The sequence below is a fragment of the Microtus oregoni genome, unplaced genomic scaffold (genome assembly GCF_018167655.1).
Source record: "Microtus oregoni isolate MIOR12 unplaced genomic scaffold, Mior012 000029F_ref0000214, whole genome shotgun sequence".
In the NCBI taxonomy this organism is placed as follows: Eukaryota; Metazoa; Chordata; class Mammalia; order Rodentia; family Cricetidae; genus Microtus; species Microtus oregoni.
In genome coordinates this window covers 1,151,718-1,178,662 of record NW_024543088.1, presented here as the reverse complement: position 1 = coordinate 1,178,662, position 26,945 = coordinate 1,151,718, and the positions used below count along the sequence as shown (strand labels likewise).

Sequence of the window (26,945 nt, the reverse complement as noted above, 5' to 3'; positions counted from 1 at the left end):
ATAATAAATTTAAAAATTTTTTAAAAATTAAAAAAAATAAAAAGCACTGGCTGCTTTTTGACAAGGACGCCGGTTCAGTTCCCAGCACCTACCAGTGACTCAGAACCATCTGTAAGACCAGGTCCAGGGGGATCTAATGCCTGCTTCTGACCTCGACAGGTACCACACATGCACATGGTGTGCATACACATGTCCTGGCAAACACATAAAAAAAAGCAACTAAATCTTTTAAAGTCTTAATTATATAAATAAGTCAGGCGTGGTCACTTGTGACTGTAATCCCAGCACTGGGGAGGCAGAGACAAGCGGATACCTGCTGCTCACTAGCCAGTCAGAAAACAAAGTAGGGATGGAGAGATGGCTCAGCAGTTAGGAGCACTGGTTGCTCTTCCAAAGGTCCTGAGTTCAATTCCCAGCACCGATGTGGCAGCTCACAACTGTCTGTAACTTCCGGTCCAAGGGATCTGGCAGCCTCACACAGACATACATGCAGGCAAAAGACCAATGCACACAAAGATAAAAATAAATCTTATAAAAATAACCAAACAAAGTGGACAACTCCTGAGGAACGATATCTAAGATTGTCCTCTGGCTTACACACACATGTATCAAACACACACATACACACACACACACACACACACACACCTGCATGCACACACACACACACAAAAACAAAAAACAAAATCAAACACATTCCTTCCCTCTCCAGGGCTCCTTCCTTCCAGATGACTCTATTGCTGCACAGTGGTACCCCAGGCAGCCCCCCACACCCTTCTAGCCCACCTGTGTGGAGCTGGAACCCATCAGCGTCCTGACTGGGTCTTGAGGAGCAGTGAATGGAGGCGGCGGCCACTGAGGGCAGGCACTTGACTCGAAGGCCCAGGAAGAAAGCCTCCGCACAGCTTTGAAGGTGGTCCAGCAGGGGGCATCCCGCCAGCCCCCCACTCAGATCTAGGTGAACAGAAACACATCAGCCTGCTGAGACCTCTGGCCCAGTGAGCATCACTCATGTGAAGAAGGCCAGTTTCCTGACAGGGAAGGGATCACAGCCCTATGTGATAACACAGGGTGGGCGACGGTATCTAAGCTGACCGAAGAGGGCAACTGGCATAGCTAGAAGCTGACAGGTCCCAGGCCAAGAGAAAGGCAGCCTGGCTAGGGCAAAGGGGCACTAGCTGACAGTGATGTCCAGGGCATCTGGAGCTGGGGACAGCCACTGGAACGGGGGGAGGTATAAGGTCACTGTATGCTACTTTAACAGGGCACAGATCTCAGATGGAAACAAGGAGTGAGTGACTGCAGGGTCCCAACACTGTTAGAAATGCATGTTTCAGAGGCCAGGGATGTGGCTCAGAAGGTAGAATGCTGACTAAGCATGCACAAGGCTCTGGATTTCATCCCCACCGCTGCACACACAGGGCAATGGTGGTACACATCTGCAATCCCAGCACCCAGCACAATCAGGAGGTGGGGCAGGAGGGGCAGGAGTTTAAGGTCATAATGAGTTCAGGGCCAACCCAGACTAAAAGGGATGGAGAGATGGCTCAACAATCGAGAGCCCATACTGTTCTTGTAGAGGACCCAAGTCCAATCCCCAGCACCCACGATGGGCAGCTCACAACTGCTCATAACTTCAGCTTCAAGGGGATCAGATATCTCTGGCCTCTGAGAACACGTGTGTGCATGTACACAAATCTACACACAGACACAAATACACTTTTTAAAAAGGATGGAAAGAAAGAAGGGAGGGTGAAAGACGGGTCCTAGGTCCACCCTAGCCCTCCTACCCAGACCCAACAGATGATGTGGACAGAGGGGCTAACTCTAAAGCAAGTGTGAGCAGTCTGCAGACTGTAGGATGCTGGGAAGCAGGAACCACAGTGCAAGTGGCACTCTGGCCCAATCAGCCGGGAGGAACTGTCAGAGAACCCAGGCTGGTCACTGAGGTGCCATTCTAGGGAACAGGGCAAAGCAGGGCATGTCAATGTTCAGAAAGTCTGTGCCCTCTGTACTCCCTTACAAAGATAATAGTCCCTCTGCCAGCTTGTCCCTCCTCCCTCTCCAGCATCTGACTGAGCTTCTTTCTCAGCCCTAGTTGCTCTATTTTCTCTAGTGTCTGCCTGATAAGGAGACCTGGAGGATTATCTGAGGATCCCCAAGTTCCTTCCATGCCCTCTAGGAGATCATGAGGACAGTTGAATTTGCCTTCAAGTCCCATCTCATCCAGAATCCAGCTCTACCACCAAGAAAGCCAGCAACATCTCCAACCTCAGCTTTCAACCTGTGGCATGAGTAATTCTTGCCCTCAGCACCCACGGAGACCCCAAGAACCCAGCAAAGGCCCTAGGACAGGTTAGGTTATGACCAGGTCATGGCCAGGACTGTGAGTACACCACCTAGATGACCCATACAGAATGGAGAATCCTAAAAAGGCAAGCCACTTTGCTGTGGGACAATGCTCTTGTACACTGTAGATTTGTCACTCATATTGGCTTAATAAAACACTGATTGGCCAGTAGCCAGGCAGGAAGTATAGGTAGGGCAACCAGACTAGGAGAATTCTGGGGAGAGGAAAGGCAGAGATGCAGTCATAAGCCAGACATAGAGGAAGCAAGATGAGAATGCCTCACTGAGAAAAGGTACCAAGTCACGTGGCTTAACATAGATAAAAATTATGGGTTAATTTAAGCTGTAAGAGGTAGTGAGGAATAAGTCAGAACAATAAGCCAAACAGTTTATAATTAATATAAGACTCCTATGGGACCAGGCAGGATAGAAACTTCTGCCTACACCACTTTGCCCCTCCTGAGTACCCAGCAGACCCCAAGCCATTGCCTTCAAGTCATTTCTGTCTGTAGCTGTTTCTTACTAGGGGATTCTAGGCTCTACCACTGAGCCACACCCCAGCCCCTCACTGGGGGATTCTAGGCAGGTGCTCTACCACTGAGCCACACCCCAGCCCCTCACTGGGGGATTCTAGGTAGGTGCTCTACCACTGAGCCACATACCCCCTCCCAGGAGTACTGATGGCTGCAGACAGTTCTCATACCTATGGGCTGCAGGTAAATGTGTTTCCGGGCCAGGCTCTGCTTCCGGAGTTGCAGGGAAGCATGGAAGGTCTCGAAATCCTCAGGGGCCTCTGGGCGACTCAGGAGCCAGTCAAAGGCCGAGTGGATGAGCAGTGTGCTGAAGAGGGTCCGGTGAGGGTTGTAGGCCTCAGACAGGAAAAGCCTCTCCGATGGGGAGAAGGCTGAGGTGTAAAGCTGCTGCAGGGCCAGATCGCAGGAGATCAGGGCATCCTTCAGGGCCCGGGGCCCGAAGCTGAACTCCTGGGGTGGTCTGCACTGCAGCATGGTGTGTGTGTGGCCCCTGGCCACTCCTTGAGGCTCCTTTTCTGGCCCATGAATCTCCCAGGGGACAGCCACGGTCTCTTCTAGAACCTTCCCTCGGGCTGACAGAGTAGCTGCTCAGGGCTCCCAGGAGATAGATAGACTGGACTGAAAGACAGTGTGGCTCCCTTCTGCCTTGTGCTGGAATGTCTCAGCAAGATGAGCAGAAGCCTGCGACACCCTGCAGAGGACACACAAGGCACCACGGTCATTGTTTTTGATCACACATACCTGTCTCTCAGACCACAGGCGGTTTTCTGTGAACTGGCGTCAGAACGAAGCTGTTTACCGCTAGGAGGTAGCATTCCCCTAGCCCTGTCAGAAGGGATGCACGCATGCGCGCTGGTGCGTGCACGACTGTGGAGGACAGAGGTTGATGTCAAGTCTATCACGCTCCACCTTACTTTTGGCAAAAGAGTCTCTCACTGACTGAACCTGTAGCTTAGAAATTCAGCCAGGCTGGTGGGCTGCAGCCCACAGATATGCCAGCTCAGTTTTTCACATGGGTGTTGGGGAATCCAAACTCAGATGCCCATGCCTATGTGGCAAGTGCTCTACCCACTGAGACAGCTCTCTGTGCCAGAACTGAGCACGGAGGCGCCCTATTTCCTGACAGAGGTCTATTTCCACAGGACCCCAACTCTGCTATAATCCATCAGAAATGAGGGGCATGCTTATAAAGGAAGCCTCTCCCCTCAAGGCTAGGAGGGCTCCTTCAGAAAAGCCAGAGGCTGTCCCCCCTACCTTACAATCACAAAACGGCACCCTGCTCCCTCAGGGAGGCGCCCACACCCTCCCCCCAAACCATAGGCTTCTTCGTTTCAAGAGCTCTTTGTGCACCTAGGGGCTGTCCTCTGGGGAGAAAGGCAGCTGAACTTCTCCCAGGCCCTGGTTTCTAGACTATTAACAAGGCTCTAAGACACAGACCTAACAGTCAAGAGTCAGTGTGCAAGCCTGACACGGCGAATTGTAACTGGAGGCAAGAAGCTGGGTGGACAGGCAGTGGGGCTGCAAGTGGTGGGAGAGTCACTGTCGACCAGAGCCCGCCCTGGGAGTGAAGATGGGCACGTGGGTGCTGCTTGGCTCCAGCAACAGGTTGCTTTGGGATTTTTATCCGCATCTCAGAGGGGTCTGCTCAGGCGGGAACAAAGGGCAGGTGCTGCTGGCCTCCCTTCCCTGCCCCAGCACGGTCAGCTCCCAGAGGGGAGGAGGGACGCAGCCCTGGAGGCCTGCAGCTGCTAAGCACCTGACTCCTCACACGTCTCATCAACCTATTTTTGTGTCCGGATGCCAATCACACCACCTACTTAGACTCCCTGCTCTGCCCCAGACCTGCTCACACACACAACACCCAAGCCTCAGCTAGGAACTGTGCCTCTAATTACCCCTCAAGGTTGTACCTACTTTATCCTTCTTTCCTTCCTTCCTTCCTTCCTCCCTTCCTTCCTCTCTCCCTCCCTCCTTCCCTCCTTCCCTCCCTCCCTCCTTTCCTCTCTCTCTCTTTCTGTGCTAGAGACGGAACATGTGACCTAATGTAGGCTAGGTAAAACCTATCCCTGAGCCATACCCATAACCCCCTCACTTGGGAATTCTAGGCAGGTGCTCTACCACTGAGTCACACCCCAGCCCCTCACTTGGGAATTCTAGGCAGGTGCTCTACCACTGAGCCACACCCCAGCCCCTCACTGGGGGATTCTAGGCAGGTCCTCTACCACTGAGCCACACCCCAGCCCCTCACTGGGGGATTCTAGGCAGGTCCTCTACCACTGAGCCACACCCCAGCCCCTCACTGGGGGATTCTAGGCAGGTGCTCTACCACTGAGCCACACCCCTGATCTCAGCATCACTCTTTCTATAACTTGAAATGGTCTATATGTTATTTAATCTGGAATAGCCCTTGAGAGTCCACCTCACGGCTTCCTGAAGAGGAGAAAAGAAGGGAGGCCGTGGTCACAGACGACCTGAACCACTCTGATCAAAATCTTGTCTACCTCATCTGACATTCTGAAAATTCTCAGGAACTAGATGGTGATGCACACCTTGAGTTACAGCACTCAGGAGGCAGAGGCAGGTGGATCTCTGCGTTCCAGGCCAGCTTGGTCTGCAGAGTGAGTTGCAGGACATCTAGGGCTACACAGAGAAACTTCTGTCTCAGAAAAAAGAAAAGAAAAACCCTTCGGATCACTTCGTGTGAGTTAGGTGTGTGTGTGTGTGTGTGTGTGTGTGTGTATACACATGGAGGCCAGAAGTCAATATCAGGTGTCCTCCTCAATCATGGTCCACATTATTTTTTGAGGCAGGGTCTCCCCCTTAACCTAAGGCTCACTAGCTGTCCAGTGAGCTCTGAGGATCCTCCTGTCTCCACTCCCCACAACAGTACTCCGGTTACAGATGTGTTCTTCTGGGGGTCTAATATCCAATGAGCTATCTTCCCCGCCCAAGACCATTTTTAATACAACATTTCATCTGACCTGTATGACAAGCTTAAAGTGTGATTATCAATATTCACCTATCTTATTGCCAAATAAACTGAGGCTCAGAGAGGCAAAGCCAATTGTCTAGGGTTGCACAGCTTGCTTGAATACTGACTATCATTTAGTTCCCTCTCCTACCCATAGGGTCTTCCCTGTGAGCATGCAACTCCCCGCCTACACCACCCGTACCAGTCAGGGGCTTCACTGCTACCAAACACTCCCACTCAGGCAAAGCCGCGGGAAATGAGAAGCGTTTGTCTTCGGTGAGACAGGGTTTCACTATGTGGCCCAGGCACACCTGGATTAAGATCTCCTGCCTCAGCCAGTACGTCCTGGTCTCAGCTGTTTAAGGACTGTCCTCTGCATCCTCCTCAGGAGGGCTGCTCATGTACCCACACGCATGCTCAGTGCGCCTTGACGGGAGGAAGGCAAACCAGAACATCACTCCATGCGTCTGCTCCATGTGGAGTGCCGTGGGCAGCCCACCCCTGAACCCAGGGCTTGGAGGAACAGGACACATGCCAGCTCCAGACGACACTGGATGGATGCTAAATGTCATGCCTGCAAACCCAATACTTGGGTAGCTGAAGCAGGAGGATCACCGTGAGTTTGAGGCCAGCCTAGGGCTATATAGCAAGACCCTATCTCACAAAAACAAAAAAGAAAAGCAAGACCAACAAGTAGGAACACAAATGGCATCAGAGCATGATGGGAAAAGAGGGTGGTGTTGTTGAGGACCAAAGGAACCACTTTCCAGTGGGGACGGGAAGCTGGTTTGACTGGGTCTGAGTTGGGCTCCAGAGTAAGCAAGATTCGCTGTACCGTCTCATGTCTTTCTCTGGGGTCTGGTAGCCCGGATGTCTACACAGACAGCATTTCCTCTCAAACAGCCCTTGTGGCCATATTTACCTTCTGGGGTTCTTAGAAGGTGCCCATATCCTCACTCTTGGCCACTGTCTCAGGTTTTCTGTCTTGTATGTCAAGTCTTCTCAAGACCACACACTTCACGTAGAGACTGAAGAGACAGGAGGAAGTGGTCCTAGCAGCCGAAAGAGCCACAGAAAAAGCTGAGGGGCCACCCCACCCCTCCCACCCATCCTGTCAGCCATGCCAAATCCTCATCAGAATAGCACGTCCAAGATGGCCCGGAGCTGTCCTCTGTGTCTGTCATGGTCTGTCGCTATCCCCTGCTAATCATCATGACAGTGGCTGTCCTTGTCCTGCAAGCCTTGAGACCTCAAAGAGCTAGAGATACTGCCTTTCAGATAGGGAAACTCATGATGGTCATGGGTCCCAGGGAGAGGCAGGAGGGCCTTCTGGTATCCAAGTCATGGACCCCCCTGCTTGGTAATGAGGTTCTAGACTGGTGGTTCTCAACCTGTGGGTTGCGACACCCCTGGATCACATATCAGATATTGCATTACTATCCATAACAGTAGTAAAATTACCCCTCGATGCAGCAGCAAAATAGTTATGAGGAACTGTATTAAAGGGTCGCAACATGAGGAAGGTTGAGAACCACTGTCCTTGAGAAAGGCTATCTGGTGATGAGGGGACAGGTACCACCCTCTCTGAAGAAATGGCTTCTCTCCCCTGCTGCTAAACCTAGATTCACCTGTGAGGTGCCTCCTTCTTTGTCCTGTATTGCTCAAAGCCGGGGACAGCATGCATGTCCCCAGAGAGGCAGCTGAGGTGACCAAGAACAGGTCACCCAACTCCAGCACACTTACTCACCTCTCTTACTTACAGTTTTATTTTGAGACAGAGATTTATCACGTAGCTCGGGCTAGCCTCGAATTCGCAGCAATCCTCCTGCCTCAGCCTCCCAATAGCTAGAACTACAGGCTTGCCTCACCACATCCAGCAGATGCCTGCCCTTCGGACAAGAAGCACCGTCTGTTCCTTGTTTTTCCGAGGCTACAAAAAACGCCCAGCAGCTGCAGCCCTTCGTTTACTAAGGGCCAAGTCTTCAAGGCGGCTTTAAGCAGCCCCAGGGAGAAGGAAATGCAAGACGCGTTTGGAGAGGGGAAACAGGGCTTAGACGGCTGGTGAGGACTCTCCCGCGCAGACCCCACTCTCCCTAGTGACCCCAGATCCAAAACCAGTTCCTTTCCAGGCAGTGAAAGGTTCATGTGTCTAAGCTTTCGTGCAAGTTCGGAATCTCCGGGCATCAGCTCTTTGGATTGACCGGTAGCCCTACCTTCCTGGAGCTTGGACATTACCCACATCCCTCCCAGACACAGGCTGAGGAGCAGCCCGAGTAGCAAGAGTCTTCGCCTCTCTGGGGACATCCTACAACAGTCAGCCTGTCCTTGCTGGGAAATGCCTTCCTTTGGGAGCTTTCCCATAGCCTGATCGCCCCCCATCTGAAGATGTCATGGCTGTTTGGCCTGGGGAACTGCTGGCGGGGATTTGGCACCCTGCTCCTCGGAGACCCTGCTCCTCTCTGGAACCTGAACATCAGCGCGCGTGACATGTATCAAATCCCGGTCCCTGGAGCTCACCGAAACCTCTATCCAAGTCCACCCTGTGCATCCCGCGGTTCCCGGCACAGGGACACGCCGCCACCACCCGGACGCCCCCCTGGCTTGTGCTGGTTGGAACCCCGACTCTGCAGCACCACCAGCACCCACCCCGGACATCAGGGCCCCGCCAGGTCCCGGCGCCTGGGGCTGCTCTCCGCGCGTGCCCTACCTCGCAACCGGGTGCTCTCCGGAGCTGCCCCTGAGCAGCTTGGTGTGAGGCCACGGGGACCAAACCGGTCCTGGTGTGACGTCAGCAAGCGAGGCAGGGACTGAAGCTGGATCCGGTGGAAAGTGTGAGAGGAGGGCAGTAGGAAACGGTGCCACACCCTCCCCAGTGGCGCTCAGACTTCTGATGTCTTGTCTGCTCCGGAGCACGTGGGCCACTGACACTCCCAGCAACTGTGTGCTTCGGAGCTCTTCTCAGAGCCTGAGGAGAAGGTGGCACAGCCCAGGCCAGTCTAGGACACCAGAGTAAAAGACAACCGGTGTGTGTGTGAGGGGGGGGGGGTGCGGGGAGGACGTCCTAAAACTGACACTGAGGCAGAGGGATTGAAGGCTCCAAGCCAATCTGGGCTATATATAGTGAGAAGCTGTCTCAAGCCAAAACCAAACAAACACACAAGAAAAGAAAAAAAGAAAAGAAAAAGCCCCAAATAAGAATGCCTGCCTGTCTACAAGGTTCTAGGTTTGAAGCACGGCACAGCATAAATCACATGTAGCAGTGCATGCCTGTAACTCCTATAACTATGTAATCAAAGATGACCTCCAACTCTGACCCTCCTGCCTCTACCTCCCGAGTCCTCCCTAGGGTTGCAAGGTACACCATCACACTCATGAGTCTTCCCTAGTATTGCAGGGTACACCATCACACCCATGAGTCCTCCCTAGGGTTGCAAGGTACACCATCACACCCATGAGTCCTCCCTAGGGTTGCAGGGTACACCATCACACCCATGAGTCCTCCCTAGGGTTGCAGGGTAAACCATCACACCCATGAGTCCTCCCTAGGGCTTCAGGGTACACCATCACACCCATGAGTCCTCCCTAGGGTTGCAGGGTACACCATCACACCCATGAATCCTCCCTAGGGTTGCAGGATCCACCATCACATCAGGGCTAGGGACTGAACCCAGGACTGGGTTGCATGCTTGATGAGTACTCTACCAGCTGAGTCACATCTCTAGCCCCAGAGAGTATTCTGAGTGCTTCCAGAACATTCTTACCACGGTCACCTATGAGCCTGTTCCCATCTTCCTGATGGAAAAACTGAGTGGCAAGCAGGAAAATTGATGGTGCTACAGACTGGAAACCCACTAAGGGTTTCCCAACCTAATCAACCTAATGCTCTTTTTTTTTAAGATTTATTTATTTATTATGTATACAGTATTCTCAGTATTCTGTCTGCATGTATGTCTGCAGGCCAGAAGAGGGCGCCAGATCTCATTACAGATGACTGTGAGCCACCATGTGGTTGCTGGGAATTGAACTCAGGACCTCTGGAAGAGCAGTCAGTGCTCTTAACCTCTGAGCCATCTCTCCAGCCCCCCTAATGCTCTTTTTTATTCCTCTTCTAGAACATTCTCTCTCCCCTCAAAAGAAAAAATACACTGCTCTAATAGGGACCCCAGGAGGCTGCCTCAACCTCCCATGGCACCTGTTACCCCCAGGTGGATGCTAAATCAGGGTTTTGTCCTGTCCCTCTTGCTGTATCTGAAACCCATGATCTGGACCCCAAAACAGGGCCTGGCAGAGAGCAGGCATTTGATACATAGTAGCCAAGGGCAAAGACACATAACCCGACAAATAAATATCTTAAGCTGGTATAGATCACTGGTAGCCACGTGAGACTGTTTAGTCACTGACAAACACTTTCAATGCAGCCAGGACGGGGAGTCAGATACAGAAACCTCTGTGGGAACCAAGCGCCCCCAATCCCGGGACCAGAGGACAAGGGGCAACAGCTACAACCATGTTGGGGCCACATTGGTCCTGGGTTCTTCTCTGAGACCAGCCATCTAGGCTGTCCCTAGGGATGTCCTCAAGAAGCCCCAGAGCTGCCGGTTATGGGTGCCAAAGACCACCCCATGGGGTCTTCAGCACCTGCTAGCAGTGAGTCTCTGGTCTGCCTCCCAGGACCCCCTAGCAGGTCACTGAAATCTGAGGCTTTATGCCCGGCATTCTCGCACTAGCTAAAGGCCCAGGCTTCGGAATGGCTATAGGCAGGACCAAGACCCTGACTCCCCACCCTAGAGTCAGGCTTGGAGTCTGTGAAAGTGAGCTTTGTCAACGTGGCACAGCCTAGGATCGCCTAGAGAGTCTCAGTGAAGGATTGCCTACGTTGAGTTGGCCTGATGATCTTATAAATGGATCGATGTGAGACCCAGCCCAGTGTGGGTGGCACCATGCCGTAGGCAGGGGTCCTGAGCTGTGTAATAATGGAGAAGTGGAACGAAGCACAAGCAAGCAAGCAGATATGTATTCATTTCTCTCTGCTCCTGACTGCGGTTCTAAGTTCCCCCTGGACTCCCCTACTAAGACAGGCTGCATCCGGGAAACTCTCAGCTAAGGAACATTTACCCTACGAGGCTGCGTTCTGACAGACTATTTTACCATCGGGGCTGGGGACTCTGGTTATAATGTGATGGGGGAGGGAGGCTGCTACATTTCTTGTTTCATTTTTTATTCTGGGTTTTGTTTTTGAGACAAGGTTCCTCTATGTAGCCCTGGCTGGGCTGTCCTGGAACTTGTACTGTAGACCAGGCTGGTCTCCAACTCAGAGATCCGCCTGCCTCTGCCTCCCGAGTGCTGGGATTAACGGCATGCTCCACCAGCTGGGAGGCTGCTATTTAACTGATGTGTATTGACTGGAACTAAGGAAGAGCAGGAGAAGTAGCAGGTAAAGGTGCTTGCCACGAAAACCTGACCACCTGAGTGTTCAATCCCCAGAACCCATGTAAAGGTAGAAAGAGAGAACCGGCTTCACAAAGGTGTCCTCTGACCACAGTGCTGGGAGCCCACAGGGTCTGTTCCATCCCATCCAACCCAGGTGTGGAGCCAAAAGCGGGGAAAATGCTCTCACAGGGATCACGGGACCAAGAGGCCACCTGGAAGCCACGGCTCTCACACCACATCCCCCTCTCCTGGGCCCTCAGGAGCTGCTGACAGGTGACAAAGAGTGTCGGCCCTGCAGTGGATTCTCACCCAGTGAGCCCAGGGAAGTAGTCTTATAGAGTCAGGTCAGAGGCACACTGGGGCGTGTGTCACATGATCTCTGAGCCTCCACAGGCCTCACTCAGTCAGGCTGGGTATCTCAGCCCCTCCTCTCCCGAGGTCAAATATAGGATGAAATGAGCCAAGCCCAATTCAGGCGGACAGGCGCTGGAGAGATGGCCCAGCACTTCAGAACCGATATTGTTGCAGAGGACCAGAGTTCGGTTCTCAGCACCCAGTACTCACAACCTGTAACTCCAGCTTCAGAGAACCCAACACTCTCCTCTGACCTCTGTGGGTACTGCACACACAGCACACACCCAACCCCCGCCCAACACGCGCACACAGAAGTAAAAACAAATCTCTAAAACTTAAAAAAAAAAAAGGCATTATACGCCTTTAATCTCAGAATGTAGGAGGTAGAGGCAGGCAGATCTCTGTGAGTTCAAGGCTAGCCTGGTGTATGTGGTGAATTCCAGGAGAGACAGGGCTACATAGTGAGATCCTGCCTCAAGCAATCCCCAGCTGCAGAGAGAGAGAGAGAGAGAGAGAGAGAGAGAGAACCATTCTCTTCCCCAGAGCCTCCTGTGCTCTCAGATACTTCTAGGCCACTAGGCCACAGGCAACCCAGGTTTGTGGTACATCTGTGCCCATCACACTGACCTCAGTGATGAGCAAGGTGGTCCAGGCCTGGCTACCGTCTATAGCCAGAAGTCAACAAGAAGTCAATATCGGAACAATGGCGCCCATATCCATCATTACCAAACCACAGCCCAGCCTATTTCTTCCCATCTTGCAGGGATGAATAGCCCGACTGTGTTCTAGAAGCAAGTATTAGGTGGGGACATCAATCCCAGAGTCACCTGGGTGGCCAGGAAGAACCTGCCCTGGCCCTATCAGGTTGGGTCAGGGGTCCAGATCACAGGGAAGTTCCCACAAAGTATCAAGCTTGTATTTGGGGGTGGCAAGCCCTCCTTGCTGAACTGATCTACCCTGCAAAGAATTGCCAGCTAAAAGGGGGTTTCTGTTCCCCCTCACCACTGTCACCAAGGGTTAGGCAAGCTGGTGACAGCAGCCAGAGTGGGGAAACTCAATACTCCAGAATTCATGTCTGGTTTCCGCAGACACTTACTAGTCCCCATAGCCCCTGACAGGCACTCCAGAGGTGGACTCTAAGCACAGGGCCAAGCCTGTGCCCAGCCTCAGTCATGGGCATGGTTGCTACAGTTGATGGAGTTTTGTTTTTTTGCTTGATAGGGTCCCTGTATGTAGTCCAGGCTGGCCTTAAACTCTGCTTCAGCATCCACAGAATTGGGATTACAGGTTTGTAACACCATGCCCAGCGTGTTGTCCCAGTTAAATCTCCATGCCTCTTCCCAAACTTTCCTTTCTCCTTGGGTCTCTTTAGGGTAACAGATTCTTTCATGAAGGGAAATTAACAGCCTCCTGGGACCTTGGCAGGCAGCCCGCCCTCTCCAATTGCATTCTTTGGACACGCCCCCTGCTCTCAGCAGCGTCCCTATGAATGGCCGAGCCACGCATCGCCGCATCGCCATCATTCCCATAGGACAAAGGAATTTTCCGTAAGAAAATAATGATTAAGAAATAATGATTCAACCATAAATATCCAATGTAGAAAATGTGGGGAATTCTGAAAAAAAAAAATCAGAGGCTGACTCCATAATCCCAGTACCAGGTCTCTTCCCTAATTTCTGACTTTTTTTCCCTCCACATTTAAAACTGTCTTAAAGGGATCGTCCACAAAGTCCTCTCTGTTAGAAACTGTTTCCTTCCTTTCTCTTCCTTTCTTCCCCCCTTTTTCCTTTCTTCTTCCCTCTCCTCCCTCCTTCCTTCCTCTCTCCCCTCCCTTTCTCCCTTCCTTCTTTCTTTACTTCCTCCCTTCCTCCCTCCCACCAAAGATTTAGGTCTTACTATGTAGCCGAGGCTGGCCTCAAACTCACAAGGCTCCTGTCTCACTTCCCCAAGTCCTGGTATTTACGGGCTTGCCCTGAACAGCAGCTAAAATGCCACACTTCTGGTGAGTATTTTCTGGTGTGTTTTGTTAGGGCAAAAGCTAAGGCTGTGAGAAAAGATTCATGGTCCTTTCCAAAGCTGGTTACTATAAAGAACCTGTGAGGGACTGGGGAGATGGTTCGGTGGGTAAAATGTTCACCCTGGAAGCATGAGCCCAAGTGGCCAAGAAAAGGCCAGGCACGGAGGCTCAGGCCTGTGATCCCACCACTGGGAGACAGAGCCACCAGTTCAGTGAGAGATCCTGCCTCAAAGAAATAGGGTGGAGGCTAGGTATGGCATGCACATCCCTAATCCCAGCATTCAGGAAGCAGAGGCAGGAGGATCTCTGTGAGTTTGAGGCCAGCTTGATCTATATAATCCCAGGCCAGCCAAGGACACATAGTGAGACCCTTTTACAAAAAGCCAAAACCTAGCTTGGAGAACAATTGAGGACGATGCCTGAGATTGGCAGATGGCCTGCACGCATATGTGCCTACATAAATGAAGTTGTAGAATGTCCATTCTTGTCACCGCTGGGAGATGACAGAGCCCCAACAGCCAGGCCTCCGGTTGCCAGGTCAGCACATGAATTTGGAAATCTAGATGAAAAAGTCCCCAGTGAGAATTTGATGAACTGGAAGGAGTCCCCCAAGGCAGGTGGTTCCCAGGCCAGGATGCCCTGGACAAAGCCACATCCAGCCCAGGCTACTGCCTGTCAGTCACCCACTCTGTACAATGGGACACGCTGCCCTCTACCCAAGCAGGTCTCCAAACCTCTCGAATATTCTAGAAATTGGATCCCTCTTTTTTGACCCAGGTGTACCTAGAGAACCTTCCTTACCATCACCTTGGTCCCTGGTCACCAGCCTCTGGGTCAGGCACACCTAGGGCTCACAGCTGACCACCCCAAGAAGTTGCTATGTTGGGATTGGAGAGACGGTTCAGAGGTTAAGAGCATTGGTTGCTCTTCCAGAGATCCTGAGTTCAATTCCCAGCAACCACATGGTGGCTCACAACCATCTGTAATGAGATCTGGTGCCCTCTTCTGGCCTGCAGACATACATGCAGACAGAACACTATATATATAAAAAACAAATCTTTTTTTTTAAAAAAAAAAAAAAAAGGTTGTAATCCTTGCCATGCCTCAGTTTCTCCCGAGAGAGTAAAACAGTCTCCTTAAAGATGGGTTCACCCCCACCCTCAGCAGAGAGGTCTTCTTTGGAACAAGGGTCTCTGCAGATACAAAGTAAGGATCCAGAGATGAAACTACCCTGAGCGAGGGGACCACAGGTACAATGAGGCCTTTGTTTGTTTGTTTGTTTGTTTGTTTAGAGAGGGTCTCAAGGAGTCTGGGGTGGTCTTAACTTACTGTATAGCTGCAGAGGACCTTGAACTTGTTATCAGCGTGTGTCTGTGGGGCGTGGGAGAGGTGTGAACACGCCAGAACTCATGTTTAAAGTCAGAGGACAACCTGCAGGAGTCAGTTTTCTCTTTCCACCATATGGGTCCTGGAGTTAAGCTCCGGTCCTCAGGGTTTATGCGAGCATCTTTATGCGTTGAGCCAGCTCATTGGCCCCAACGGTGAACTCCTGATGTTCCTGCCTCCGCCTCCTGAGTGTTGTGACTGCGTGCACACACCATCCATGCCCTGCATCTGCCTCCTGAGTGTTGTGACTGCACGCACACACCATCCATGCCCTGCATCTGCCTCCTGAGTGTTGTGACTGCACGCACACACCATCCATGCCCTGCCTCTGCCTCCTGAGTGTTGTGACTGCGCGCACACACCATCCATGCCCAGCTTTCACATTGCTGGGTTGGGCCCGCGGGCCTCACACACACTAGGCAAGTGCTCCAGTGTTTGAGCCACATCCCAGCCAATGACTCTTTGTCAGACAGGAAGTAGCAGGAGGGAGGAAATCCTAAATGAGGGTTAGATGCACAGCTCAATGGTAGACTTTGCCTAGACTCCCCCAGTGAGGCATTAAGGTTTGGCTCAGTGGTAGAGCAGATGCCACCGAACAGGTACACTTCATTATCCATTTATTTATTTTATTTTGTGTATAATTTTTGAGATAGGGTGTCATTCTGAACTCACTATGTAGCCCAGGCTGGCCCTGAACTTACTATGTAGCCAAGACTGGCCTCAAACTGGCATCAACCCTCCTGCCTCAGCCTCCCAAATGTTGAAATCACAGGTGTGAGCCACCATTTTAAACTGGAAAAGTTTAAATAGGTGGACTCTGTAGCAGGTAAATCACATCTCCAGAAAGCTGTTTTAAAACACTTGAAGGTCAGGTGTGATGGCACGCACCTTTAAACTTGGCACTTGAGAGGCAGAGGCAGGCAGACCTCTGAGTTCAACGCCAGTCTGGGCTACATATTGGGTCCAGGCCAGCCAGGGCTACACAGCAAAACCCTGCAAGGCAGAGAGAAGGAACAGACAACTAACAGGGAGGAAGGATCCTTCTCAGGGCCTCTGGTGCAGTGGTTCTCAACCTGTGGGTCATGACCCCTTTGGGAGTCACATATCAGATGTCTTGCATATCAGAGATTTACATTATGATTCATAACTGTAGCAAAATTACAGTAATGAAGTAGCAATGAAACAATGTTATGGTTGGGGGGTCAGCCCCACATGAGGAGCTCTATTAAAGGGGCGCAGCATTAGGAAAGTTGAGAACCACTGCGGAGGGAGCACTGTGAATCTCACTGGGCTCCTGACGGGACAATGCTTGTGAGCTGCTGTAAAACAAAGAGTGACAGGAGCTCATCCGACCTGGCAAACAGGAAACTGCTTCACAGTGTTGCGAGGATTAGAGGAAACGGCCGTGTTCTTGGCACAGTCGTATTCCTCAGTTGGGTAGTCCTTAGTTCAGCAGACAGTGTGCCAGGTGCCGGGCTGCGGGGCAGAGTGCTGGGCTGCGGGGCAGGTGCCGGGCTGCGGGGCAGGTGACGGGCTGCAGGGCAGGCGCTGGGCTGCGGGGCAGAGTGCTGGGCTGCGGGGCAGGTGCCGGGCTGCAGGGCAGGCGCTGGGCTGCGGGGCAGGTGACGGGCTGCGGGGCAGAGAGCCGGGCTGTGGGGTAGGTGCTGGGCTGCGAACAGGGTGCTGGGCTGCGAGGTAGAGTGCTGGGCTGCGGGCAGAATGCTGGGATGTGAGGCAGGTGCTGGGCTGCGGTGCAGAGTGCTGGGAGGCGGCCAGAGTGCTGGGTTGCGGGGCAGAGTGCTGGACTGCGGGACAGAGCCCTGGACTGCGGGACAGAGCGCTGGGATGCTGGGCAGAGAGCTGGGCTGCAGGGCAGGTGCTGGACTTCAGGGCAGGTTCCAGACTGCGGGGCAGGTGCTGGACTGTGGGGCAGAGTACCCCAGAAACAATTCCATCAGAGAAAAGGAAGATTTAGAGGAGGGTGAGGTCCAAGGACAGTGTTTGGGGCTTGTGCCACCCAGATGGGCCAGCAGGATGAGCCAGAACCAAGGGCAGGAAAGGGTCAGGCGCGGGAGAGGAGCCGGTATTAGTAAATCCAGATGTGCTGGGCCTTGGGCAGATGGATATGGCTAGTAGGTCTAGGGAGCAGTATGGGGATGGGGCCACATCATAGCATCAGCAAGGGCCCCAAGGGTTCCTACTGCCTTGCACTGAGGCCATCTGACAGTGACAGATGATGGTGAGGGATAGGACCAGGTAAGTGACCTTGAGATAGTGGTTATGGGGTCCAGTTGAGGACAGCAGGGAAGTAGCATGCATAAAGCCCTTGGTTCCATCCCCAAGACCGCACAAACCATCCATAGAAGCACATGGCTCTAATTCCAAAACCCAGAAGGTGGAGGCAGGAGGATCAGGAGTTCAAGATCATCTTTGGCTACGTAGAGAATTGGATGTCAGCCTGGGATACATGTGAACCCATCTGAAAGGGGGCTGGGGGAGGCTGACTTAAGGTCTGCTCAAATTGGGTAGAAGAGTCCAGGACCCCTTCAAGTTATGCGGGTTCCCTAGGCCTCCCTATCCACCAGCTCGAGAAGAGCCCTCCCGTTAGCCTGATGGGGCAGCCATTTTCCTGGCAGCCTGTTATAGAAGGCCCAGCTAGGGTCAGCTGGGACTGAAAGCCCTCTGGGTCTCTAGTCCTCACCCCATCCAGGAGCAGCTGAGGTCCTCTCTCAGGGTCAGCTGGGACTGGGTACCAGGGACCATAGCTCTCTAGGTCTCCAGTCTCTACCCCATCCTGGAAGAGCTGAAGACCCTCCCTAGGCCTGTGAGAGTAACAGAAGTCCCTGGGCATTAGGAGCATCTTGATTCAGTGATGGAGAAGCACAGGGCTCCAAGGCAGGCCCAGCCAATCCTGGACAGGGTCCAGCTGTCTGCTTCCAGCCTGTGAAGCCACCCTGTAAGCAGCCCAATTAGTATTCCCACCAGGTCCCCCAGTTCTATGAGCCCTTGTTTCCCCCAGACAGCAGCCAGGGTGCCTAAGACTTGGGGGGTGGGGCCTCAGTGGAAAGCTGTCCCCTAACAAACACTGAAGACCTACGGCAGGGTATGGGGGTAGGGAGCTGCCAACTATAGTATGAAGAAAGGCCTTTGGGGCTCCCCAAAGCTAGACCAAATCTGAGCTGCAGGAGGGGGCTGGGCATTAAGATTAGGCTCTATCTAACTCTTCCTCTCTCTATCTTGTCTCTGCCCAGTACGGCTCTCTCTATCATCCCCCACTCCCCTCCTCCATTTTATGTCATCAGGGGTGGGAGAGAGCCTTCTGTTGCTTCCCAAACAGAAAGAATAGCTTCCAGGCACACAGGAGTGTTCGAGGCCTAGTCCTGGTGCCTACCCCATGCCCAGTAACATACGTCCCTGACAGGATTCTACTTGACGAAGGGTTGCCTGGAGATGTTCCCACAGCCCCCCGCATTGGGACATCAACAGTACAAAATGACAAACTCATCTCAGGGTGCCCACGTCAGGCTGCAGAATGAGGGTTGTCCCACACACCAGCCCCCTCATTCACTGCAGGACCCTATCACACAGCACCCTGGCATGGTGGGATGGGTGAATGCTGACTGACAAGGGGTCTCAGGAGCAAGCTGTGCCCTGAAATGGAGAGACCTTCTTCTATCCATTTGTAGGTGGGAAGCGTCAACCTGGGGAGGCACAGAGCACAGTACAAGTCAGTACTAGTGACAGGGGAACTCCCAGACAGTGGGCTGCCCTAGACAGGTGTGTATGGAGACAAGGCCCTGGTCATGCCCAGCCTGGCAGCTTTGTCTGGCAGCATCCGGGGAGCCTCCAGTGTGGAAAGACGGTTGGAAAGGGGTCCTGAGTAAAGCCAGGTTCCTCTGAATGGAAGTAAATCATGAGCCAGCACCTTGGCAATCTGTATGTCCTAAGTGGGCCAGGGTGAGGCATGGGACATTCCCTTTGGAGCACCCAGGAAGAATCATTCAGGAGATCACAGGCACTGGTCTGAGAGCCTGTGTAACACCCTGAAGAGTGGGGTTGCCAAACTGGCCACATCCCTCACATAGATAGAAGAGCTGGGGGAGGCTGTAAGAATGGAGATTCAGTACAGAGATTTAGACCTCAGAGAGAGGGCATAGTACTGTCTTTAGATCCTGGAGAGGTGGCCCCGGGGACCCAAACCTCATCTTATGCTGTCACACACTGTAGAAGCTGTGTGTCTCCCAGACACTCCTCTTTCTATCCATAGGTCTATAATCAACAAGGAACATCTGGTCGACCTACAAATTATTTTTTTCCAGACTGCTCAGTCCACCTGACCTTACCCCCTTCAAGTCCCGGCCCCCCTGCACAGGGAGATCAAGTATCCCTTATTCTCGCGAGAAACCCCCATCTTGTCCCTGGAGCTTCTAAGATTCCTAGCCACCTGGCTCGCCCATCATGACTTCTGTCTGTCTCCGACTTTGCCCTTTCGTTCCACATGCTGCCTCTGTGGCACCCCCATTCTAGGAAGATGGATTTCCTAAACGGGAGTGAGGACTGACCTTGCTTAGACCTGCTGGTTGGCTCTCCTCTTTTCCAGACTCTCCACTGCTCTCAGACTCCAGGCCTTTGCCGGGGCCTGCGCCTTCCACCCAGAGCACTGCCCTTCTCCCTTCCACCTGGCTGACTCCCATCCAATAGGTAAGCGGCAGACCCAGCAGCTGCCTCCTCCCAGAAGCCCTCCAGTCATGCACTCCCACAGACGCATGATTACCTGGGCAGTGGCTGTCTCTGGTCAGGAGTTGCACATGGAGGGTGGGGACAGTAACCACCAGCTGCCTTGCTCAGATCTCTCGGCATCTACTGACGTCCAGCCTGTAGTACACACATCCCTGTCAGTCGTCTATTTCCCGTCTCTGTGTACACCCAGCGGCCATCACACACAGAGCACATGCACGTGGACACAGTTCCCTCTGTGGACATGCATGCACATGTGTGCACACACAAGGGCACACGCACTCAGACCACCTCTAACGTGCACCCCTGTGCCTACCCAAGCCCTCACTCACCGCACACAAGCCATACACTGCCAGGCGTGCTCGTGTCGCCTCAACGGGTGCCGGGAGCTGGGTAGTGTGAGCGGGCTGCTGGCCGCCTCTGCTTGCCAGCATTTGCCAAGCGGTTTCCATGGCGACACATCTTGGCTCTGACGGGAACTGATGTGTGTGGGGAAGAGGGTCCCACAGAGGGGGTGAGATGGGAGGTCTCTATGTCCTCCGCTCCTGGCACTAATGAGGGGGTGTCCCGTAAGTGGAGACATTCTCATATTAGGCTTGCACCTCAAGAAGGAGGTTCTGAGCCACCTGGCACCGGAGCAGACTTAGGTCACTCAGTCATGCAACAAACTCCTAGCATAACTACTCTGCGCTGAAGGCTGGGGCTGCAGTGTTGCAGCTTTACCAAGGACTCGAGATCTGACGCTAACTCAGTGGCCCCAAAGCCCCTCAGAAGGCTCTGATCCAGGGAGGTCAGCCGACCTCTCCCTGAGCACCAAGTACCCTGTCCATCTTCTCTGAGACCACAGACAGAGAGGGGATACTTAGCACCCCTCAGAAAACCTCTCCTTAGCCCTTCCTCGCCCCTCCCTGAGTCACCACATCCTACACTGTTTTCCTTGCCTGGGTCCTCTTAGAAGTGGACTCTTTCCCCATCTGTTACCCAGGCCTGTCCCCTGGCTCATTTTGGACAATAAAAGATGACAGACATAGGATTCAGTCAGTAAAGTGATTTCCACATAAGCATGAGAACTAGAATTCAGGAGCCCTACCCCCACCCCCACGGATCTAGAGTCATCTAGGGGATGCACCTCTGGGTTTGTTTATGAGGGAGTTTCTAGATTAGATGGAACCCCTCTGAATGTGGGGGGGCACCATCCCATGGTTTGAGAGCCCAAGATGAATAAAAGGAAAAAATTAGGTTGAGTTGCTGCATTCATCTCTCTGCTTCCTGCTGTGGCTGCCATGTGACCAGCCACCTCAGGCTCCTGCCACCACGCCTTCCCTGCTCTAGCAGACTGTCCTCTCAAACTGTGAGCTAAAATAAACCTTCCTTTCAATTGTTTTCGTGAGCTATTTTTTCGCAGATGTGAGACATCCAACCAATACTTGACTACTTGAGATTAGATGTTACACAGCACTAGCTGAATGACGCACTCAGAGGCCCAGCCAGTAGACCCCCAGCCTCACACACTCAGTACCTAAATGACCACCCCAAAGGCCTCTCAGGGATACTGAGACCCAGGCCTGTATGGGTGTTGGGAATCAAACCTGGGGTCCTCTACAAAAGCAGCAAGTGCTCTTAAACACTGAGCCATCTCTCCAACCTAAGAGTAAATTTGTTTTTTATTGTCAGATTTGTTTTTCTTTTATGTATATGAGTGTTTTGCCCGCATGTATGTATGTGTGCCGCATGCATGGCTGGGGCCTGCAGAAGCCAGAAGAGGGTATCATATTCTCTAGAACTGGAGTTAAGGTTCATTATGTGAGTACTGGGAACTCAACTCAGGTCCCCCGCAAAAACAGCACATGTTCGTAACCACTGAGCCACCTCTCCAACCTGGTAAAATTTCTAAAAGTAATAAAGACCTATAAAAAGAGCATCCTGCTCAGAAGGTGGACAGCCACACCCTGAACACAGCGATGACAGCCACAACGAACGATCCATGATCTATTATGATTTGTGTCTGAATGGTCCCCTGCAAGGCTCAGAAGAGGTGCCTGAGTTCTGAGGACACTGACCTAACTGATGGATTAATTCCCACAAGGATTCATGATATGATAGTATTGCTATGAAGTGGGGTTGGTCAAAGGAAGAAAGTCATTGGGTATCTTGTTCCCGCCCATTCCCATCCTTGGTGGTTTGAATGAGAATGGCCAACATAGGCTCATATATTTGAATGTCTGGTTGCCAGTTGGTGGAACTATTTAGGAAGGATTAGGAGGTGTGACCTTGTTGGAGGAGGTGCGTCACTGGGGGTGGGCCTTGAGGTTTCAATAGTCCATGTCAGGCCCAGCCTCCTCTCTCTCTCTCTCTCTCTCTCTCTCTCTCTCTCTCTCCCCCGTGCTACCCCTGCTTACCTGCTTCCATGCTTCTTGCCATTATCATGTACTCTAACCCCCTGAAACTGTAAGCAAGCCCCCAATTAAATGCTTTCTTTTATAAATTGTCTTGGCTATGGCGGCTCCTCACAGCTATACAACAGTAACTAAGATACTGTATCTCTTTGCTCCCCAGCCTCCAGGAGGTAAGCAACTGTGCCCATTTTGCACTGTCCTCCATGAGGCAAAGCAACCATAGACGGAAACCACTGAGCCAAAACAAACCTTTTTCCCCTTATCTTCTCAGGGCTCTGTCACATGAAAAACATGCTCAAAATAAACATATTCCACAGGGGCTGGAGAAATGGCTCGGTGCTTGAGAGCACCGACAGCTCTTCCAAAGGACCCAGGCTCAGTTCCTAATACCTATTCGGTGGCACAGAACTCTCTGTAACTCCAGTTCCAGGGCTGGAGAGATGACTCTGTGGTTAAGAGCATAAACTGCTCTTGCAGGGGAACTGAGCTGGGTTCCTAGCACCCATGCTGGATGGCTCACAACTGCCTGTAACTGAAGCTCCAAGAGATATAACCCCATCTGATGACCTCTGTGGGCGTTACACTTCATGTGTGTGTGCGCACATGCATGCACACACACACACACACACACACACACACACAATTTTAAAAATAAAAAGATTGGCAGAATGTTGTCAGTAGGAAGCCAAGAGTAAGGTGGGTGCAAAGAAGTAAATGCCACTGACTTTGGGGACATCAGTACTATCAGATGATGTTGCCTTGTGTTGTGGTTTGAATGTGGTCAAGCATGTCCCCCAAAGGCTCAGTGTTGCAAGTTTGGTGTGATCCTCATGCAGGGGTGAGAGACAAGAGGAGCTCACTGCAGAGGCAGTCTAGCTGTATTGGTGAACTCCAAGCTCAGTGAGGACCCTGTCTCAAAAGACAAGGTGGGAAGGCTAGATCGGTGGTTAGGGGAACTGGTTGCTCTTCCAGGGGCTCCAGGTTCATACCCATCACCCACACCTGGCAAATCACAACCACCTGTGACTCCAGTTCCATGGGACCCAATGCCTTCTTCTGACTTCTGCAAGTACCCACCCAAAGATGCAGGAGGAGGAAGAGGAGGAGGGGGAGAGAGAAAGACACCTGATGTCAATCTATGACCTTCACACACACATACAGGGTCGGGGAAAACCTGACATCAATCTATGGTGCATGCATATGTGTGAGCACACGCATACACACAGCACACGCGTGCACACACACAGGAGGGAGGCAGTGGTGCAAATCTGGCCTTTACATCATACATACACTCCTTCTGAATGAAGCCGTTCCCACCTCTGTTGAGAGCCAGGAGAGTCAAAGCTTCTCAGAACCCCAATGAAAAGACAAAAGGAACCTAATTCTGTCTTTGCCAGGGGCAAACTTGGCAAGGTTCAGTCTGGGGCTGCGACCTGGGATTTGAAGGACTTAAGGTTTTGGTTCCTGGGAACTTAGCTCTCCCCCTGAAGAGACTGGAGTTATCAACCTCAAGGCTTCCATGTGCTCTGTCTGATGACATCCTTGAGATAATCTTGTTCTCCTTGTGCAACATTGCTTGGTTGGCCTCCTGCTGATCTCATCCCATTGTATAATGGCTTTCTGCTGGCTCCATCCCATCTTCCCCACAAACAGTGTAGAGGATGCTGTACTTTTTCATAAACATGTGTGGCATAAGACACAACTTGTGCAAGACCTCCTGAGCCCACATGACCTATCTTTATCTCTGACCCCTGACCCTTCCTCCTCAGGGCTCTGTCACTGAAGAACCTGTTGGTCCAGGTCTCTTCTCTCCCTCCATTCTACCTGAAACAGCTAAGGTACTCTCAGGCAGGCCTTGGGGCTATGATGTTTGGACCTCCCACCTACCGGAAATGTTACAGAAACCATTTTACTTGATAAGTTGTCTGGACTTGGCAATTCTGCTATGGCAACACAACAAGAATGGAGACCTAGGGACCATGGAGGTGGAGGCACAGGTCAGGCCTCCAATTGTTGCCTAGTATCTCAGCATGAGATTTGCTCACAGGGTCTCAGTCAGGCCTCTCCGAGCTGGTGTGCAGGCTCTTGTTAACTTGACATTAGCTAGTTATTTTGGAAGAGGGAACCTGGATTCAGAAAATGCCCCTGCCAGATTGGTCTGGAAGCAAGTCTGTGGTACATTTTCTTGATTGGTGATTGATGTGGGAGAACCCAGCTGGCTGTGGGCAGTGCCACCCCTGAGTGGATAGTCCCAGGTGCTTTCAGAAAGGTCAAGTAAGCCACAGAGTGCATGCCAGCATGCAGCACAGCCTCTGCAGCAGCTCTGCCTCTAGGATCCGGCCCCGCTTGAGTTCTGGTCCTGACTTCACCGATGGACTGTGATGTGAATGTATAAGACAAATCAACACCTTCCTCCTCAAGTTGCTTATGGCCATGGTGTTTTTCACTGAATAGAAACCCTATGACATCTGGTGAGGGCATCCATAGACAAGAGAAGTGAGACTCGGACAGGCAACTCTGCAGTAGGTAGGCAACCTGAGCAGTAGGTAGCTAGTCAGGCATTAGCAGGCCTGGAAGGCACTGGGGTTTGGTTTCTCGCAGTCAGTAGCCTATTCAAGTGAGGACTGGATCGCAGACTTGAATCATTAGCCAGAAGAATGTGTTGAAGTCATATCTCTGGGCCTGTGAGTTGTGACATCCTGAACTGCCTGGAAGGTCATCCAAACCCTGCTCCCAGAATCCCTAGTCTATGTGAGATGACGACAGCATGCACGGGACTTTCTGACTAAGAGTAAAGATGTCTCATTCCTCCCTCCAGGGAGGAATCAAAAGATTCCAGGGAGGAATCAAAGACCTGAGGTGAGTGCTAATACTATCGACATGACAGGCACAGGTCACTCTAGCATGTCTGTGGGGAGGTTCATATATTGGTTAATTGGGGTGGGAAGATTCACCCTAAATGTGGGTGGCACTATTCCACGTATAGGAGCGAGCTGAGCACCAGCATCAGTTAAGTCTCTCTGTGTCCTGGCTGCAGATGTCACATGACCAGTCACCTCCTGCTGAGCGTACCCTGGAACTGTGAGCCAAAACAAACAATCCCTTCTTCTGAAGGGACCACTCTTTTCTCATCCCAAATTACGGTAGACCAGACTCCCTTTTCAGAGTGTCATCAGGGGATACCTTCACTTCATCAGTGAACATGTGAGAGCGCCCTGGTGTCTCAGCTTCTGATGGATCCAGGACAACCCAAGTGCAGCTTCAAGGATGTTTAACCACAGAGAGGCATTCTGGCTATCAGGAGACACAGCTACCAAGATGCAGCCGACATTTTCCTCAGCCACCTCTTAACTAATTCCTTGCCTACTGTGGTGGTTTGAATGAAAATGGCCCCTGTAGATTCACAGGGAATGACACTATTAAGAGGATGTGGCCTTGTTAGAGGAAGTGTGTCACTGGGGATGGGCTTTCAGGTTTCACAAGCTCAAGCCAGGCCCAGCGTCATTCTCTCTTCCTGCTGACTGCTGATCCAGAAGTAGAACTCTTGATTCCTTCTTCAGCACTGTGTCTGCCTGCATGCCATCATGCTTCCCAACATGGGAACTATAAGCTAGTCCCAATTAAATGTTTTCTTTTGTAAGAGTTGCTATGGTCATGGCAATAGAAACAGCAATAGAAATCCTAAGATAGCCACCACAAAGATTCTGTCTGGGGCATTACCAGTCTCAGAGGTGGATCATCATTAAGTCTTAACACTCTCCTGTGGTCCACTTTCTATCTGCTATGACTCATATCCACCTGCTGTCGGTCTAGTCCACTCCGCCTGCTGGCCAGGGACCAACTGATCCTGGAGAGCAGAGACCAGATGTTTGCACTTGGTTGTTCTGCAAACTGGTGAGAACTGGAGTCAAGGTCAGAGACTCTGAACCCTGTGCCACTTGCCCCTAGACATGGAGGGTCATAGGGCATCCTTGTCAATGGGCTGAGGATGTAGATCAGTTGGCAAAAGGCTTGCCTGACATGCATGAAGCCCTGGGTTCCATCCCTAGCACTAGAGAAACCTAGAGTGGTGGTGCACACCTCTTATCCTAGCAGTTGGGAGGCAGAGGCAGGGGAATCAGAAGCTTAAGGTCATCTTTGGCTACACAGTGATTTGTGGTCAGTCTTGGCTTCATGAGATTCTGCAACAACAACAACAAAATCCAAAACATGTGGCTGTGGGGGAGCAGGCTTTAATCTAATTCCAGGCAGATGCAGACAGATCTCTGGGATTTTGAGGTCTATACAGCAGGTTCCAGGGCAGCCTGGGCTACACAGAGAGATCCACTAATTAAAAAACAAAACAACAACAACAACAAAAAAACCCAGAATATCAATACCAGTATCAGGGAACTCTAATAGTTCTCAACTTGCTTTGTAAAATCAGTATTACTGTCACACCAAAGTCAGATAATCTCACAGAAAAAAAATCAGAGCTGGAGAGAGAGCTCAGGGGTTTAAAGCACTTGTTGCTTTTCTGGAGGACCCAGGTTCAATTCCCAGCACCCACATGGCAGCTCACAACCATCTGAGACTCCTATTTCAGAGGATCTGTTGCCCTCTTCTGGCCTCCATAGGTATCAGACATGCACATGGTGCAAAGACTGAAATGCAGGCAAAATTCATACACATAAGATAAAAAACAAAGGGAAAAAAGAAGACAAAAACTCTCATGAACACACACAAAACTCTTCAGGCAAATGTGAGCACACAGAACTCAACAGCATGTGAAA

At 51.8% G+C, this 26,945-nt stretch overlaps 1 protein-coding gene across 3 annotated transcripts in view; it reads right to left on the bottom strand.

Annotated features, from left to right (window-relative positions):
- LOC121464716 (archaemetzincin-1-like) overlaps positions 1–20,215 on the bottom strand; it is a 31,664-nt gene extending 11,449 nt beyond the window's left edge. The window contains exons 1-5 of one of the 3 annotated variants that reach the window (XM_041677744.1): positions 20,110–20,215; positions 19,815–19,915; positions 8,561–8,849; positions 3,053–3,573; positions 787–954 (exon numbers count right to left, since the gene is read on the bottom strand). In XM_041677744.1, the coding sequence (XP_041533678.1) occupies positions 787–954; positions 3,053–3,356 (472 nt within the window). In that variant the 5' untranslated portion in view covers positions 3,357–3,573; positions 8,561–8,849; positions 19,815–19,915; positions 20,110–20,215. Of the gene's footprint in view, positions 1–786; positions 955–3,052; positions 3,574–6,775; positions 6,802–8,560; positions 8,850–19,814; positions 19,916–20,109 lie in introns of those variants that run through there. The other 2 variants (XM_041677743.1, XM_041677746.1) reach the window with 2 other exon arrangements.
- Positions 20,216–26,945: the final 6,730 nt, after the last annotated feature.